Source organism: Nothobranchius furzeri, chromosome 19 (assembly GCF_043380555.1).
Source record: "Nothobranchius furzeri strain GRZ-AD chromosome 19, NfurGRZ-RIMD1, whole genome shotgun sequence".
Taxonomy (NCBI): domain Eukaryota; kingdom Metazoa; phylum Chordata; class Actinopteri; order Cyprinodontiformes; family Nothobranchiidae; genus Nothobranchius; species Nothobranchius furzeri.
Window position 1 is genome coordinate 13,484,236 of NC_091759.1, and position 18,373 is coordinate 13,502,608.

At 40.7% G+C, this 18,373-nt stretch overlaps 1 protein-coding gene across 1 annotated transcript in view; it reads left to right on the top strand.

Moving 5' to 3' along the window:
- Positions 1–18,373, top strand: part of grin2da (glutamate receptor, ionotropic, N-methyl D-aspartate 2D, a) — a 341,018-nt gene that overhangs the window by 285,363 nt on the left and 37,282 nt on the right. Inside the window, exons 12-16 of the mRNA XM_015973318.3 lie at positions 1,056–1,168; positions 3,253–3,369; positions 7,155–7,315; positions 15,845–15,914; positions 16,488–16,605. Coding sequence (XP_015828804.1) covers positions 1,056–1,168; positions 3,253–3,369; positions 7,155–7,315; positions 15,845–15,914; positions 16,488–16,605 — 579 coding nt within the window. The remainder of the gene's footprint in view (positions 1–1,055; positions 1,169–3,252; positions 3,370–7,154; positions 7,316–15,844; positions 15,915–16,487; positions 16,606–18,373) is intronic.

Genomic DNA, 18,373 nt, shown 5'->3' on the forward strand with positions numbered 1-18,373 from the left:
AGTTTTAAGGTCCGCAACGTCACTTTCCGCGACAAAAACACGCTGACATCACGTGTGCGACCTGTGTTTACACTAGCCGACAGCATGGATGCCCTCAGAGCTGCGCTCGCTTTATCAGTTGTCCAAGCGCTTTTTGCTTGTTTGTTTTTGCAAGCGGAATTACTGCTCCTTGTGGAAGACCACAGACGAAGGACGAGGTTAAGAACGGGGGAAGTACTGCCGCCTACAGGTCTGGCATGTCCTTAACAACGTATTTATCCGGGTACATGTGGACAGAGTTTTTTTAAAACGAGGTGGTGTGGATGCAAGTTTTTGGAGGGGCGGACATTCGTTTTTAAAAAAAAGCCGGCTACGTGTGGACTAGGCTTGAGTGTTTTGGTTATTTTCCTGAAGGCATAAGTTGATGTCCACAACACAGGAGAGACAATTCAGGTTAAGGCTCTTCTGTCGACTTGAAAATGTATTTTTTCAGATGAGTTTTTAAAAAGCCATTTTGTCAAAAGGGAACAACATCTAAAGTAAGATGTTTCTGGTTCCAACTCACCAAAACTCACAAACCAGATTTTTATCTGATCTTCTGAGAGTTTCACAGGCAGCTCCACCTTTAGGAATGTGATTCAAACATCTCACCTGTGGATCAAGACACCAAAGACCCTGATGGTCCCCAGGAGGGAGGGTTGCAGAAAAACCAGTTTACATTAACAAGCACGTCTAAAATGCTTGGTACTCTGTTCTTTTCTGTCTGAATTGAAAACGCTTTTAGATGAGATGGTAAGCATTAACAGAAAATAAAAAGGTCCAGTAATGAGCATGAAGTGGACAGTGTGAAGAAGAATTAGCATATAGTCAACCTGAAAAGTGAAATGTTCAATGAAAGTGTTAAATAGTAATGAGTGAATCAAAGATGGGAACAGAGGAAAGGGGAATTGTCAATAGCACACAGTGTATAATGAGATGGCCAGATTATACGGTATGGCAGTGCCTTCAACATTTAACATATTAATGCAATTTTCATTCTACTGTTCCTGAACATTCTCAGTTTCTTTCACTCCCAGAATCAGGTGGATCAAAGTTCACCATCGGGAAGTCTGTTTGGTTGCTGTGGGCACTGGTTTTCAACAACTCTGTTCCTGTGGAAAATCCCAGAGGAACCACCAGCAAGATCATGGCAAGTATTTGAGTACTGATGTGCTCTTTGCTTGGTTTGTTTCATTTTTTAACATCTCTGCTAAATGGTTTGTAAAAGGCTTGTAAAATCTGAGCCCTGCTTCACGCTGGAAGCCTCAGCAGCGTGAAAAGACAGCAAAACATTGCTGCTTCAAATGGAATTCTAGTCTAAGGGGGTGTTTCTAACCAGCGTGCCAGTTTCAGGCCCAGATGAGGCACACCGCACCCACTGCTAAAGATAGGATCAGGTTGTATTTTTGACGCGAGCCGATCTGGGACACAACAATTTCTGAAGTTAGACAATAAATCACATTCGGCTTCAGTGTAAAATGTCCAGTAAATTTCAAAATAAAAGTCTATTGCATCGATGCAATTTCATATCTATGTAGCGTTTATACATGCGACCTATCGGCTTTTTACTCCAAGCATCATTCGAGAAGTTCAACAGTTTGTTTTCATGGGTTTATTCCTGGCAGTGAGGAGAAAAAAACATATGACATCAAACAGTGATATCAAGTGTGATTCCCTTCTTTTTGGTTTAATGGCGTAAACAAACAGTGACCTTTGAAGGCTCGAGGGCTTTTGTGATCCTGCGAAGACGGCGACGGAGAAGCCGCTCCACGGCTGAGGCTCTCCTGGTGTGTACTGGCACGCAGCGAAGCTCACAAGTAAAGAGCTCCGTGACACCGATGCCTCCAGTGTCAAGTAGGGCGTATGCAGAATGCTGTTTTAGAACCGCTCTGTAACAAACTCCTTTTTTTTTTAATTGGCTCTAGAATTTTTCATGGCAATCAAAAATGACCTCAAGAGCTTATTAGCTGATTAGCATTTTATTTTCCAAACTGAAGGTTTGCTGCAGTTATGGTGCTTTGCTTCTCGACTATTATTCTTTCAGTGCTTAAACTTTTGTCTTTGCATGTCTTGTGCCGATTCTCCCTTCCCTTTTACCTCTTCCTGCTGTGCTCTCTCTCAAAATCTGATCCATATTTTATTAGAACTTCTAACAAAAACTTTGGATAAACATTTTCAAGGGAAGTAGGTTCTATGAATCTCATTATATTTATGCATTTCACAACTTTCTAAGCTCATTCATGGTCATCAATTAGTGACCCGGATACTCTGAATTAATAATTAATGACCGTTTATTACAAGTAATAAATATTAAAGTTTTAATTTTTTTTATATGTTCATCTTAAAGTAATAATGCAACTTGGATTCATTGTTAGAATCATCTTTTTTTATGCCTTAGGTGCCAAAGCTAAATCACAGTTGTTCACCTTTCAAATAAAAATTACTATTTTTGGGAACCACAGCAGAAGAAGAAGAAAACGAAAATATTTCTATAGCGCCTCTCAAGATAAAAATCACGAGACGCTTCACAAAAACAAAAAAAAATGTTAAAATGTAAAAAAGCATTTAGAAAATGTTTAAAAATGTATTTAAAATGAGCAAAAATAGGCAACTGGGATTTAAAGGAAAACATGTTAAGAAAGAGAGAGAGTGAACAGGAAAGAGGGAAACCAGTGGATCCTGAGGAAGGTGGAATGTAAGCAGGAGTATCTAATGGAAAAAGGTTAGTGGCAAATAGCCAGAGAAGAAGAAATGGGGTTTCAGGTCAATCCGTGCCATCTGCTTTCATTGCCAAAGGCTTTGTTTCCATGCACCCTGATGGCCCCCTCTGAGCATCATTTGGAGCCAAGTACCATTAAAAGAGTGTCCAAAAGCCTGTTACTGCATTATTTTATTTCATCTCTTTAAATGGTGGGTTTAAAGAAACTTAAATCGGCAGTGAGGCATGCATAAGTCAATAGATCATATCTTAGGATGCCAGTTAAATGTTGGTCAAATCAGGAATCAGAAATGTGAAAAATAAGCAAAAGTCTATGTCTTAAGGTCTTATTCCTTTAGTTGTTATATATTTGAGTTTTAAGGACACATGCCACAGTTTCAGTGACATTGTTTAACGTGTCACACTGACAAGACCTTCAAGGCGAGACGGAGCTTCTGCTGCAGAGTTTAAAATGAAAAGTCTTTCCCTCTTGTCAGACTCGCATGTCATTGTTCGTGTTCTCTGGACTTCTCCAGGTGTTAGTTTGGGCCTTCTTTGCTGTCATCTTCTTGGCCTCCTACACTGCCAACCTGGCTGCCTTCATGATCCAGGAGGAGTATATTGACACCGTGTCTGGACTGTCGGATAAGAAGGTAAGATCCGGGATGGATTTTTGTTGGGTGGAGACACTGATGGAAATTAAGAGGATACAAGAAATAAACTAATCATATTTATGTGATTCTTTAATTTGAAAGTTAAAAATGCTGAGTAATCATTAAAATAAATTTTTGTTCTAAATTATCCCTAAAAAAAGGCATAATGTCCCTTTCTGCTCCTTAATAACTTTCAGTGCAAGTCTTGTAATAATTTTGACTTATCTTAAACTGTTAATTCACCCATAACAGCAGGAAGAAGTGCAGTAGTCGTTTTCGGTGTGCTGGTGAGACGATAACTCGTATTCCCCATAAGATGCATCCTTGCTCCACTGACAGTTCATTCCTTCGGGTGATTTCAGCGTCTCGTCCTTGATATAGCTCGGCCAACCCGTCCAAGTCAGCTCCAGTACTTTGCATAGGACTGGGTCGGGGTGCTCTGTGCAATCTCTTTAGCCTGCACAGGAAGTTCCTCTACTAATGAGAAATAGAAGATGCTGTTCTCCTCTGCTGTATCATCCCTCCCCTTTTTCAGTAGTCTTCTTCAGTAGTAGCATTCTCCACTGATGTCCTGTACTCTATACAGTAGCCATATGCCATCAGTCTCAGCGGCCATCACTGCATACGCAATGCCGCTAGTATGGGGATTTCGGACTTGGGTCCTAAGATGGCGAGGAGTGGTTTGTGGTCCGTTATTAAACAGAATTTACAACCATACAGGTACTTATAAAATTTGGTCACGCCGAATATTATGGCTAAAGCTTCTTTCTTTATTTGACTGTATTTACTTTCTGCCTCAGTCAGTGTGCGTGACGCAAAGGCGATTGCGACATGACCGCACCTATCCCATAAGGGGATGCATCACAAGCTAGCCACAGGGGTTTCTTGGTGTCATTGTGAACCACTACTGAGCTCTTCACTAGCTGATCTTTTGCATTAGTAAATGCTGCCTCACACTCTGTTGTCCATTTCCCCTTTACATCTTTCTTTAAGAAGATGGTGTAGCGGCTGCAGAACTGTCAACAGGTCTTTCATGAAACAGCCATAGTAGTTCAACAGTCTTAGAGACCGTAGCTCTGTGACGTTCGAGGGCTGGGGTGCATTTACTATGGCAGCAACTTTTGTCTCCGTGGGGCGCAGTCCCTCACTGTCTATCAGATGTCCCAGGCACTCAACTTTCTCCTGCATGAAGGTACATTTAGCTCTTTTCACTCTCACCCCATAGTTTTCCAGCTGGCTCAGTATCTCTTCTAGGTTCCTCAGGTGCTCCTCTCTTGTTCGCCCCGTGACCAGTATGTCATCCATAAAACAGGTCACATGCTCTATGCCTTGTAGGATCTGGTCCATCACATTCTGGAGCATAGAGGGCACACCTCGTATGATAGTCTATGATAAGCATATGGCCCCTTGTGAGTATTTATAACCAAATACTTCTCTGAGTCTTTCTCTAACTCCAGCTGTTGGTAGGCATGTGACAGGTCTAATTTGCTAAAAAAAAACATGCCCCAGCCAGAGTGACAAAGAGATCTTCAACCGTTGGTAGCGGATAACTTCCCTCCTTCACATTCTGATTTACTGTGACTGTATAGTCTCCACAGATACCAAATGACTTGTCTGATTTTGGCACAGCTACTATTGGGGCAGCCCACTGACTGTGTTCTATCTTCGAGATAACACCAGCTATTTCCAACCTGTCTAACTCTTTTCTGACTACATCTTTTAGCACATATGGCACTGGCCTTGCCTTCTTGAAAACTGGTTTGGTGTCTGGTTTTACTGTGATGCTGGCCTTAAACTCCCTAATAGTGCTTGGCTCCTCAGAAAACACTGCCTTGTGTCTCTGCAGCACTGCCTCTACATCTGTGTCAGTTCTGCCCCCTGCTGGTACCACTGAGAATATGTTTACCCAGTCAAGCTTAAAGCTAGTTAGCCAGTTACGGCCCAGGAGGGCTGGTCTGTCACCCATCACTATTATGAGGAAAATCGCTGCTCTGGTTCTCATATTTTGCCTTAACCATCACTTGACCCATCAAGGGAATGCTGTCACCCGAAAAGGTTGACAGTCTCACCGTACTTTCTTTCACAAGCAAATGAGAAAGACTTTTCTTAAACACTATCTCCGAAACCAGTGTTACTGCCGCTCCGATATCAATCTGCATGTCTACTGGGACTTCTTCTAAATTTACGGTTACTCTAATGTCTTTTTTTTTCATTCCCCACGGTGTGGGTAGAGTACACCGTGTTCACCGTGTGATGCAAGCCGAACAATTCGTCATCATTTCCATTTCCTGCGGTGTTCTATGGAATGCTGGTTTCAGCCACATACTGTGTATGTCCCTGCCTGTTTTTTTTTTGTTTGTTTGTTTGTTTTACACATCCTTGCTATGTGTGCCACCTTTGAACACTTCCGGCATGTTTCTGTTTTAAACCTGGATATGTGTGCTGCACGATTGCTACCACCACATCGGTAACAGGGCCGGTACGTTTCTATTCTATGTGGTCTGGGATTTCCACTCATCGCCTTACTTCTCCACTCGCCAGTGGCAGGGTTGCTTTTCCACACACCCTTGCTTGCTCTCTTCTTGTCCATGTTATTCACAGTTGCATGACTCTTTGTATTACTGGCAAACTCCATCGTATTCTTCAATGCCATTTCCATTGATAAAGAGTTCACAAGCCTTTGCAAATGTCAGATCTTGTTCTGTGAGCTATTTTCTCTGAATGGCCTCAACCTTCAACCCACTGATGAATCTGTCTTTCAGTGCTTCATCTAAACGCTGACCAAAATCACAATGTGTGGACAGGCGCTTTAATGCCACCACATAATCCGACACAGACTCATTTTCTTGCTGGTTCCTTTTTTGAAATTTTAACCTTTCAGCCACAGCTAGCGGCTTGGGCTTATAATGAGCTGTTAATTTTCTGCTCAGTACTCCATATGAGAGCCTACTCGGCTTATCCGGTATATAAAGGTTTTTTTAACAGTCCATAAGCTTCTGCGCCCATCACCGACAGGAAAACGATGGCCTGCTTACTATCATCCACTTCATTTACAATCATCCATTGCTCAAACCTCTCCAGGTACGACTTAAAGTCTTCTTGTCCTTCCTTGTACTCGCCAAGATTCCCGATGAATGCTGCCATGCTTCTCCATCGATGTTAGGTCCGTTCGCTTTAGTTTAGTCTGCTAATAGCTAACTGTCTCGTAGTTTTCCGTTGCCTTCGTATAATCACTTAACTCAGCAAATGGATTTCCCCCTTTCTCTTTAAGGAAATCCCATCCTCGTAGCCACTGTATTAACTTGGACTTATTTTAAACTGTTAATATATCCATAACAGCAAAGAAGAGATGGAGAGCCACAATTCCTTCAGCTGGTCATCTCTTTAATGCCCAGACTCCGCCCCACATGCCCGGTCACAACCAGCCACTCTCGAACTCAAACATGACCACTAGATGGCAACATTCAACTACAAACAACATAGAATGCCAAGCAGAACAAGCTCCAGGATTTCTCGAACACAATGCAGTATCACTACATTACAAGTCTCTCTACAGCTGAAACACCATTAAACCTCGTCTGCTTAATAAACTCTCCCTGTACTCTTCAGAAGGCGGTTGAGTCGAGTCTTGTTTTTGAAACTGAAGACTTTGAAACTCTGTAGTACTTCTTCCTGCAGCAGGGATCAGCTTCTCTTCATTTTTCTTTCCTTTTAGCTGCTTCCTTTTTAACTTCCCTCTTCCCATCTGCCACTTTAATCTCTGCCCACCTGTTCTTCTGGTGTAGTTTCAGCAGCCGACGGAGCAGTATCCACCACTGCGTTTTGGAACGGTGCCGAATGGCAGCACAGAGGAGAACATCCGCTCCAACTATCCCAACATGCACCAGTATATGATTCGCAACAACCAGAAAGGCGTGGAGGAGGCCATTGATAACCTGAAGACAGGGTAAGAAAATTGAGAGGTGGTGGAACCTTAAGGAAGAGAAGAAGATTTAGACATTTTGCAAAAATGTCATTTTCCTGATTAAATAAAAATGTTCTAAAGCGCACCCGTTTTAGTAAAAAATCTAAACTGAATCAGTTCCTAGAGCAGCCCTGAGTCATGACTCAGTTTTGTTAAATCTGTCAGTCGTCCATACACTGAGTGGGTGACTTAACTCAGTCATTTGTAGAGAAGCACCCACATCAAGGGTGTTCAATCATGATTCATGGAATTGGGAGCAAATTTATACCAGACTGTGTACAGATGCTGCATCACATACGTTGAAGCTACTATACCACATCTGCAAACAAGTTATGTTTTCAACGCAAACACGGTAATGGAACACTCATGCCTCCCCTCAGGTATTGTTACTGGTTCCGTGTCCACCAGAACCAGGAACCCACACTGCCAGAAGAGACAAGATAGTGCTAAACACCAGTCACTGTTTACTAGGTCTAAACCTCTTTTCTTGTCTGTGACTTTAAATGGTGTTTTCTTCTTTTTAAGACTGGTACTTTGTCCTAAAGTTAAAGCTGAAACAGCCAGCTGTTTCTCCTTCTCTGATGATATTGAACAGAGAACCTTTTTTTTGGTGGATATTTTTGTATCTTCAGTTTTCATCCTGAAGACCTCATTAGAATCTCCTCGGTTTTCCCGTGGATGGCGAGCTACCATTAACAACGAACCTCCCTTGGAAAAAGGACTAAATGAACTTGAGTTCACAAGGACCAAAAGCTGTGTGATCTTTAGGACTTGAACTGAGTAGCATTTTCGTTACCCTGTTATGTTATCGGCTGCTAAATATGCGTAATGAGTGGAGGACCCAGGGAAGCGCGGGAGTTTGGTGGTTTGGCAGGATCAAGAACCAGATGGCCCAATAGTTGCTTTTGGTCTGAAACCTGTTATTGGCGTAGACAAATGCTGGTTAACTATTGTATTAATTTTTCTCATTTTGACCTCCACAATATATTCATAGCTATGTTATGTTAGAAGGCATGAAAAAAAAATTGTTTGAAGCTACCTTTTTTCCAAATTTGCTAGAACAGCTTTAAACCACTTTACCAGAATGGATAGAGCTGTTTCCACTAATCCCCTAAACTATTTAATGATTCAATCTTTTGCTAAATCTTCCAAAATAATGGAACACTCTGGGATTCTGTTTTCAAAAACACCTCAGGCTATCCATTCAGAATTGTTCAATTCCGTTTCAAATAAGAACATCCAATTATTTTTATGTACAGTGACAAATCCTCTGTTTTTTATTTTATTTTTTTGGTTTTTTTTTTTTTTTTTTTGTTTTTAACACCATGTGGGCCACTTGAGCAAAATAGCGAATTGGGAAGACTTCCTGGAACACTCAATGGAATAAAATTAAATTGAGGGAAATTAAACAGTTATAACAATAATGAATTGTGTTGTCGGCAAGATCCAAGCATGTCTAAGGCATTCATCCAATTTATGCACATTAGTGCTGTCGTGGACATTCAGAAGCAGCTGTTCTTCTAGCAAACAGTGACCGGACAAGCTGTTGTTTCTGCTGCAGTTAACATCTGCTCTGTGTGTCCAGGGCAGAAAGAAGCACACGTTCATCCATTTTCCACACTTGCTTTGTCTTGTCAGGGTCAGGGCAGGAGCTTAACTTCTTCCAGCTGAAGCAAAGCAGGCAGTGGGGTCCACCACTTCATCACAATCACATCTGCACACTAAACTGTTGGAGTTAAATATAACTACCAGTTGATATTAGAATTTTTTTGGTCTGTAACAGGAAATCAAAGTACTGGAAGAAAACCTAGTTATGGAGAACTTTCAAACTCCACAAATATTCATAAAATGAAGCTTTTAAAAGTTGGTGCCATTTTATTTTCAGAAAGTATTGCAACTGTCATGTTCTGAGCAATAAAATCTCATTAATAGGGAAAAATGTAAAGTTTTCAAAAGTGAGTAAAATAAAGATAATATGTTTTGCATTTGTGCTTTGGTCTACTTGTCTGCAAATCAATGGCAAGTCCAACTTTCACTCTGCTTACTGTGGAGTCCCTCAGGGATCATTCATTGAACCCATAATTTTGGGCACAATTTTTTTAAGTAATCTCTAAAAAAATTTTTTTTTCTTCCTTTCTGGTCACAACACACCCCTTTCACTCACTTTTGGTGATCACATCAAACACCTTTGTAAAGGTTGGTATAGGTCATACAACTGGTGATTTTTTAAATCACTCTGTGTGGACTCAAGCGTTAAAATATCAGACAACTATTAAAAGATTAAAAGATATCGCCGTGTGATCCAGGTTTAAGAAATATTTACCAAGTTGTGTTCCCTGCTCACCCTTTCTGATTAACACTTTAGTTTATCTCAACACAGTTACTGTAATTTTACAGGCATAGAACTGATAGAAGTTTGAAGTGGAGCAGAATGAGGAAGTTAACAGAGAGCATGAAAAGTTTGGGAATCGGAAGTACCACGACAAGGAAAAAGAGACAGACATCTCAACAACTAAAGGCAAACAGCCTGCACCTGCAAAGCATTTGAACACAAACACTTTACTTCATCTGGCATAAAAAGAACTAACAGCATCTTTTTGTATAACTTACAAGCTTTTTTTTCTTTTAACAAAAGCCTTCATTTGTAACAGCCACCATCCTTTTAACAGTTTATTCCTTTTGCAGATTGTTTTCATCCTTGACTTGAGGTAATCTTGTCCAGAAGCCTTTACACCTGACTCAGCCTGTTAGTGCATTGATCTGCATTGCCTCAGGAGCTTGGGCTAACAGTTGTAACCTCCACAGTCCCATCAGGATCATTGCCACTGCACATAATGGGAAATAAGGGAGGGGAAACAAACCAGCACAGGAAATTAACAGCTTGTAAATAATACATTCAGAAACCGCAGTGCAGTCGAGATCTTACTGTAAACTTCACAGCCCAGCTGCCTGGTTTTCAAATGTGTGTGTGCTGATTTAAATAATTAAATACAAAAGAAACACTTCAGAGCTGCAAGAAGATTTGACACCGTCTTAATTTCCTGTGACATTTCTTTTATAACTCATCATTCTTGTACCTCCACCCTTAATATGCTCTCCCCTCTTTCATTATCTACTGTTTATCTCCTTTTTATGAACTCTCTTTACTTCTCATCATTGTGTTATTTATGACGGACGCATTTGTTTATTAAATTCCAGCAAAATGATGAGAACAATAAACCGTTGGTCACTTTTCCATTTTCATTCAATCATTAATTCCATCTTGATCTGGACTTAGTTTCTTCCTCTCTATTATCTCTTCAGGCTTCCCCATTTTCCCACCTTCATGTGACCCCTCTTTATCTCCTGCTCAGTCGACCCCAGCTTTGCCTCCTTTCAGGTTTTCACACTTCAGAGTTTCTCTGCTTCCATGAGCAGTTAGACTGTGACGTGCAGATCCCTGAGTGAGGATACAAATGACTGTGAAGTGGAAGAGCATCAAATCCAGAGATACACCTCATCGGCCGGAGCTGAGCTGTTAAAACCAACTTTTTATTGTTATGAATGGATTTAATTCGCCTTTTACTTGCATGCACCTTCCTACTCTTCCTTACCTGCAGTGAGTGATTTAAACTGTGTTTAAAACTGTGTTCTAAACATATTTACCATTTGTTAATTAATGCCATAATTTCCAAGAAATTTAAAATGAAAATATTTTAATGATGTTTTTTAATTATATTTCATAGTAGTGATAAATGGATCAACAGACAGATAGAGCAAAACTCCCTTTTTAGGAGAGACATGTAGACTAGATAGTGATCTGACAAGCAGCAAGTTATAAACACTGAAGAATGCACAGATTAAACAAACAAATGACAGCCGAAAAGATAATTATTCAGTGACACGCAATAATAGCATGGAAACGATATAAAAGTGAGCAGATAAGGAAGGTGTTCAACCCATCATGGGAGTGTCCTCAGCTGTCTGAGCCCATTGCAGCAAACCTGAATGAAAGTCAAAGATTTCCCTTTACAGAAGGAACTTTAACAGATTTTTCTAAAGTGAATGAACGAGAGGTGAATCCTGAACCGGGAGGCATGAAGTCAGCTTTGCAATATTTATCCAAAAAGGACAAATGAAAACATTGTAGTGATTACAAAAGGAAAGCCTGCAGTCTGAGAGCGAAACACTTAAACACTCGTTGGATGTGCTACTACTAGTTTACCCGTTTAATTATAGATCCACTAGGACAAATACAATAAAGTTTATCTTTCACCAAATAGAATATTTACTAAGACATCACAATATAACTATAGACACATTACTTGTCTTTGTGTGTGTGCGTGTGTGTGTGTGTGCGTGTGTGTGTGTGTGCATGCGGGTGTGCACGTGTGTGTGCATGTGTGCACGTGTGTGTGTGTGCACGTGTGTGTGTGTGCACGCGTGTGCGTGCGTCTGTGCGTGTGTGTGTGTGTGTGTGTGTGTGTGTGTGTGTGTGTGTGTGTGTGTGTGTGCGTGTGTGTGTGTGTGCGTGTGTGTGTGTGTGCATGCGGGTGTGCACGTGTGTGTGCATGTGTGCACGTGTGTGTGTGTGCACGTGTGTGTGTGTGCACGCGTGTGCGTGCGTCTGTGCGTGTGTGTGTGTGTGTGTGTGTGTGTGTGTGTGTGTGTGTGTGTGTGTGTGTGTGTGTGTGTGTGTGTGTGTGTGTGTGTGTGTGTGTCTGCTCTGTCTTCTCCATCCCCAGTGAGTCGTGGAGGATGGCTGCTTATACTGAGCCAGGATCCTCTGGAGGTTTCTTCCTGTTAAAAGGGAGTTTTCCTCTCCACTGTCGCTGCATGCTTGCTTAGTATGAGGATTGCTGTATAGTCACTGACACTAGTCAGTGACTTGATGCAATTTGCTGGGTTCCTTATATAGGAAACATTATTTCTGATTGGCTTAATGAACTGACCTGAATTGGAATGTTTATTATGTGAAGTGCCTTGAGACGACTCTTGTCGTGATTTGGCGCTATATAAATAAACTTGAATTGAACTGAATTGAATTAAAAAGAAAACTATGCCGTTTTGGCTTGCTTTTAGCAACCCCTGTTTAAACTCACTGTAGTAAAACCGAAAGTGAAACTGTTCTCCTCGCTGTGGGTTTGTCTTTTTAACACCTTAATCTAACTGCTGCAATGTCTCCTCAGCATTCATTAGTTTCTACATGAGTGGTTCATCAATAAATCAAACAAATCAGCTATGTTCACAAACTGAAACATGCAGGAATCATGTGATGGAATATGCTGGTGAAGGTTCTCAGTCATCCAGATCATGGTAATCCAAAAGGGTTCAAATGCAGGCAACTGGACTTTTCTTGGAGACGTTTCACTTCTCATCCCAGGAGCTTTGTCAGTTCTGACTGGAATATTGGAGAGTCAAGCTTATAAGCTGCAGCTGTCTGTTGTTGCTTAATGAGCAGAAACTCCCTCTGAGTACCCCTCGCTCCTACCACCTGATGGGCTGTTAGCTTCTATTTTGAGGGAGTTGTTGTATTGATTAGATGCAGGAGGGTGTGACCTAGACTCAAACTGTTATGGAATAAGATTTTAAGTTAAACTAAAGGTGCAATTCAGAACTGACAAAGCTCCTTGGATGAAAAGCAAAACCTCCTCAAGAAATCAAAGTCCATGTGATGGAAGCAGACTACAGGGCTGGCATGTCAACACCACGTTATTAAACCCTTAAAGGGACCAGCTCGGATACTCTCAAGTTGCTAGTGTGGTATTCTTGTCACAAGGCGTGGTGGGTTCTAAGGAACTTTTCCTTAACCCTGTAAAGGGTCATGTTAGCACATACTAGCTCAAGAAAAATATTTTAAAATATGAAAAAGTTTAATAGTATGCCTTTAAAGCAGATATCCATGTTTTGTCAGAAGGCACCATCTAGAGGTAGAAAAATGTATTGCATGTTAAAGCCCTCTTCCCTACCTCAGTGATTACAGCCAGAAGTAGTGACTCTTGTTCATGAACACGCGCCTCTAGCCGGGCAATAGAGCAAAAACACATTATTTTACAATTATTATTTTCACATTATTAGATTTATTCACATATATTATTTGTTTAAAGATGCAAATTTGGAAAACCAATTAGCTTAACTCATTCACTGCCAGCCATTTCCTGATCGCTAAAGGCCTTTGCTGCCAGCGCTTCTCACCGTTTTTACTGTATTTTTAAGAGTCACAGAACATTGCACGCTAGGATGATGTCAACGTCAAAACTTTCAAAACAAAGAGGAGACTTGCCTCTCACATCAGGAAGTGTCCGCGTGTTTCAAGTGTTATCCGTTCTTTCATGATCCATTGTCAAATTGTGATCGGTAGATGCTTTTCCGGTTCGTGCCTCGCTTTTTCTTTTTTTTTTTTTTTACAGGAACGATATCCTAACACACGGATTTTCTGCTTCCTGATCATGTGACGTGTGACGTATGTGGATGAAGATCGGCTTCAGAGCTGAGATGTTTGTTCTCTCGGCACGGGGGCTCGTTCCGATACCCACACAGTAAAAATATGCAAATGATGACTTTAGTCGTCATTGGCAGTGAACGGTTGGATCTAAAACGACGAGTTTAATCGTCAAGGGCAGTGAATGAGTTAACACTGTTTTGACATTGTACAGCATATTGTGGAGTTAACAAAAAACATCTAAAATAAATAAAAAATATGGTTTTCTTGCATTTGACAAAAACTTCATACCAAAAGTAACTATTGGACCATCTGGTTGTCGGTTTTGCCTAAACCAAGGCACTGCCGCACCTCCCTTGGTCCTCCATTCATTACACTCTCACGTATTTAACTACAGAACACCACTGGTGTCTGAAGTTCGCAGCTCATAATATCAGAGAAGTAGAAACAGCCGGCTGCTAACACTTCAACTTTAGGACAAACTAGAGTCCCCAAAAGAAAAGCACCATTTGAAGTCACGGACAACAAAAGCTTTTTGGACCCAGAAACAGCGACTGGTGTTTTGCATGTTCTTGCTTCCTCTGGCAAAGTGGGTTCCTGGTTCCAGCAGAATGTCTCAGGGAAGATACCTGGGGGGAGGGGGAATGCTCTGTGATTGTGTTTGCTTTGTGAACCTAGCTTGTTTACAGAATTGTTATAACAGCTTTAAAACTTACTTGTCCATAATAAATGCCACAGACTCTGCATCAGTCTATGTCCGCTCACACTGTAATAGACATCTGCTTGTAAACACATGGCGTACACTATTGACTAATGTTGAGTGGCGCTCAGTTCAAATTGCACGGGCCTCTTTGGAGCATTGGCAACGTTAACACACAAACAAAACGCTTACTGCCTACAATATATCAGTACAGGGTAAGACAAAAATCTAAAAAATCATACATTATATCTGAAGGGCAAAACTCCAGATTAGAGTTTATGGAACTACAGTGATCCCTCAGTACTTCGCGGTTCGTTTATCGCAGATTCACGACTTTGCGGATTTTTTCTTTGGAGCCTTATTCAAGGGAAATTCGCTGATTCGCTGTATTTTTCACCGATTCGCGGTATTTTTCTATGCGAAATATCAAGAAATTCCTGTTTTTTTCATCAATTTCATCATAAAATGCACTTTTTGTAATAAAACTATTAAAAAAACAAGTAAAAATACAGTACTATGTAAAGGGAAGGTTTTAAAAGTCTGAATACTGAACACGTACCTGTTAAATAAATACTGTAAATATGGTGTCCCTGCTTCGCGGATTTTCACCTATCGCGGCCAGGTCTGGAACGCATCTACCGCGATAAATGAGGAATCACTGTAAACGATGATGAAACTTAGCACTGAGTGAAAAGAAGGATTTTACAGGAAGTCAGTGATGACGAACTAAAATAATAATGATCCCCCCTGCAAATAGTCACCAGAACTGTTGTAGCATTTTAGGTCAGCTAGAACTTTATGGATCAATGACTTGATATTTTCAATATTTCTATAGCAAGGAATATAAATTCAAAGCATTTCAAATAAAAACATTAAACAAAGTAAACAAGCAAAAATGACTAGAACTTTAACAGTTACTAGAGCTAAACTAGTAATGAGAATAGTTATCGACAAGACTGACATCTCTGCACATTCATGAACAATTTGCTTTTTCCTTGCATGCAGCTGCAGATTGAGATTACAAACAACTGTGAGCATTTCTTTTTTTGTCATGCTGAGCTACATTCAGTCCCTTTTACTTAAATCCCAACCTCCCCCGATGCAGCTTTGTATTCGGCTCTTTTGTAGCGATTGAAGGAGCAGAAATGACACGTCTGTCTCCACTGCGATGAATTTCTCCTTGTTAGATTTTTGACAGTTGCGGCAAGATGGTGTGCAGAAAGAACCCCCCCCTTCTAAAATCATTTTTCTTTTGTACAGAGTTGTTGTCATTGTGCCCTTTTTTCCTTCACTTCTGTCATTTTGTTCACTTCCTCTATTGCCATTTAGTTCCAGGGCAGTGATTTCCAATTCTTGGATGTAATTTTCCTCCTTCATTCCTCCCCTGCAGAAAACTAGATGCCTTCATTTATGATGCCGCCGTGCTGAACTATATGGCCAGAAAGGATGAGGGCTGCAAGGTATGAAATAGGTCCGCCATTACACAGCTCTGCACAGTGACACACTCATACATGAAGACGGCGATCGTTGAAAGGCTCTTTTTCTTGTTTGCACTGTAAAAAAAAAGATCATAAAATATAACCGTCGCACATTCTTGTGGGAAACACAAGCGCCAAGCAAAAGTAAGTGTTTTCAGAAGGCGGCAAATCTGCTTTCAATGAATCAAACACATCTGGTGCTTTCATTTTTATCCATTTAGCCTATAGCTAGTTAATATTGTCATTCCTGGACTGGACTGATGTTGATTTATTTATAAGGCCCCTCTCTTTCTCTCTCACAGCGAGAATAAAACTCCTGTTTAATAATCATTTGTAATAAAGTCTGAAGGAGGCCTGAGCTCCCAGAAGCCTCATACAGCAGCTACCGCTGCAGTAATTATTACAGCTGATGCAGATCTGTATTAATACCTCCTATGAAACAATCACTCACTCTGTCTGGCTCTGGGATTCTGAAGGATGTAAACATTTTAACTCAGACAATTGAGCAATTTCAGATTTTAATTTTTTTTTTTTTTTGTTTGTTTTTCAAAAAAGGTGATGACAATCGGCTCTGGGAAGGTGTTTGCTACCACAGGCTACGGCATTGCTCTGCACAAGAATTCTCGTTGGAAACGACCACTGGACCTGGCGCTGCTGCAGCTGGTTGGAGATGGTAAGACAAGTTCAGGCCAGTTACCATATAAAGTTTATTTTCTCAGACTTTGCTCATTGTCTTCATATTTGCAAAAGTGCCACGTGACTAAGTTTCATTTAATAGCTATTTTTATGCTAAAAACCCAATCCTGTTACTCTTTAATAAAAAAAGTCAGCCATCTTTGTTTTAATAACTTTGAAAAAGAAAGAAACGCTTTTTGATTAACCAATGCCCATTTAAAATATGTAGATATATACATTATGTGATTAAGTTTAGATAAGATTATGATCTGTTTGAATTAATAAAAAGAGTTTTATTTTTTGAAACTGGCAATAAGCAAATGACGCCCTTTGACTCAGGTAGAAATCTTATGCTTAAAGCACATCGCTTGATGCATTAGTACTCCTTAAAAGCAGAGGTATGGTCACAGCCTTTGATTTCCTTTAAGCACACACTTTTAGACTTGATTTCTTGCAAATTTTATAAATGGTTTATTCTTCCAAAAAAATAGTTCAAAATTCATTCAAAACGTTCTACTTTTCATCCAACGAAAATTAACCTTAAATTAAATGATCAGGTCTAAAAAATTGTCAAAAAATCATTTAACCAAATCCTCCCATCTCCCCTGACACTTGGCAAACACGCCTCCCCATGTGCTACTAATCAGCTTAATGACTAAGGCGTGTCCAAAAAGTTCACAACTACATCAATTTACCAAAAAATTAAAAATCAACACATTTAAATTGCAAACCTAACTTATTATAAAAGGAATGATAAGAAATTCTAAAAGAAATTGATAACTAGCAGATTTATGCTATTTTACTGAAATGGCCACCACAGGTATCACAGCAAGAAGTTCTCAAATGAGCCTCCAACACATTGGCAACATGTTTCTCCTGTTTTTAAATCAGGGTTAGCAAACTCTAAACAGATCCTCATAAATATAGGTGTAGATAGGATTAGCATTGTTTAGGCTGCTTTGAAGATTAACTGTCTTTCATTTTTGACTCAGAAAACTTCAGTTTCCCCAATGCCATTTGAAAGGGGAGTGTATTAACACGTTTAGGAGCCAAAGGAGCTGGACCAAACCAAACACAAGGACTAGCTAACAGGTCAAGAACCATGAATATCTGACAAATACGCTGAGAAAAAGGACAAGAAGGGTAATTGCTGAATGAGGGCAGCTGAGATGGTTGATAAAAAAACAGGTGCATGAAGAAGCTGGTGGGTGGGGGCGTGAACAGTGATCCAGGGGACAAACAAACCAAAATGCTAAGCTTACAAACTAAATCCAAACCATAGAGGTGAAGCAAAAATAAACATGACAAAATACCAACAAAACCCAAACTAAATAAAATGAAAATGTTAGCCTTAAACTAAGAAAAGTATCATGTATAAAAAAGGTATCAAAATGTTTGTTAATTTCCTTACTTGTCATTCATCACATCTCTTATTTGAGGGATTTCGTCTTCTTCGTCTTCGTCTTCCTCCGCTTATCCGGGTCCGGGTCGCGGGGGCAGCATCCCAACTAGGGAGCTCCAGGCCGTCCTCTCCCCGGCCACCTCCACCAGCTCCTCCGGCAGGACCCCAAGGCGTTCCCGGACCAGATTGGAGATGTAACCTCTCCAACGTGTCCTGGGTCGACCCGGGGGCCTTCTGCCGGCAGGACATGCCCGAAACACCTCCCCGGGGAGGCGTCCAGGAGGCATCCTGACCAGATGCCCAAACCACCTCAACTGGCTCCTTTCGATCCGGAGGAGCAGCGGTTCTACTCCGAGTCCCTCCC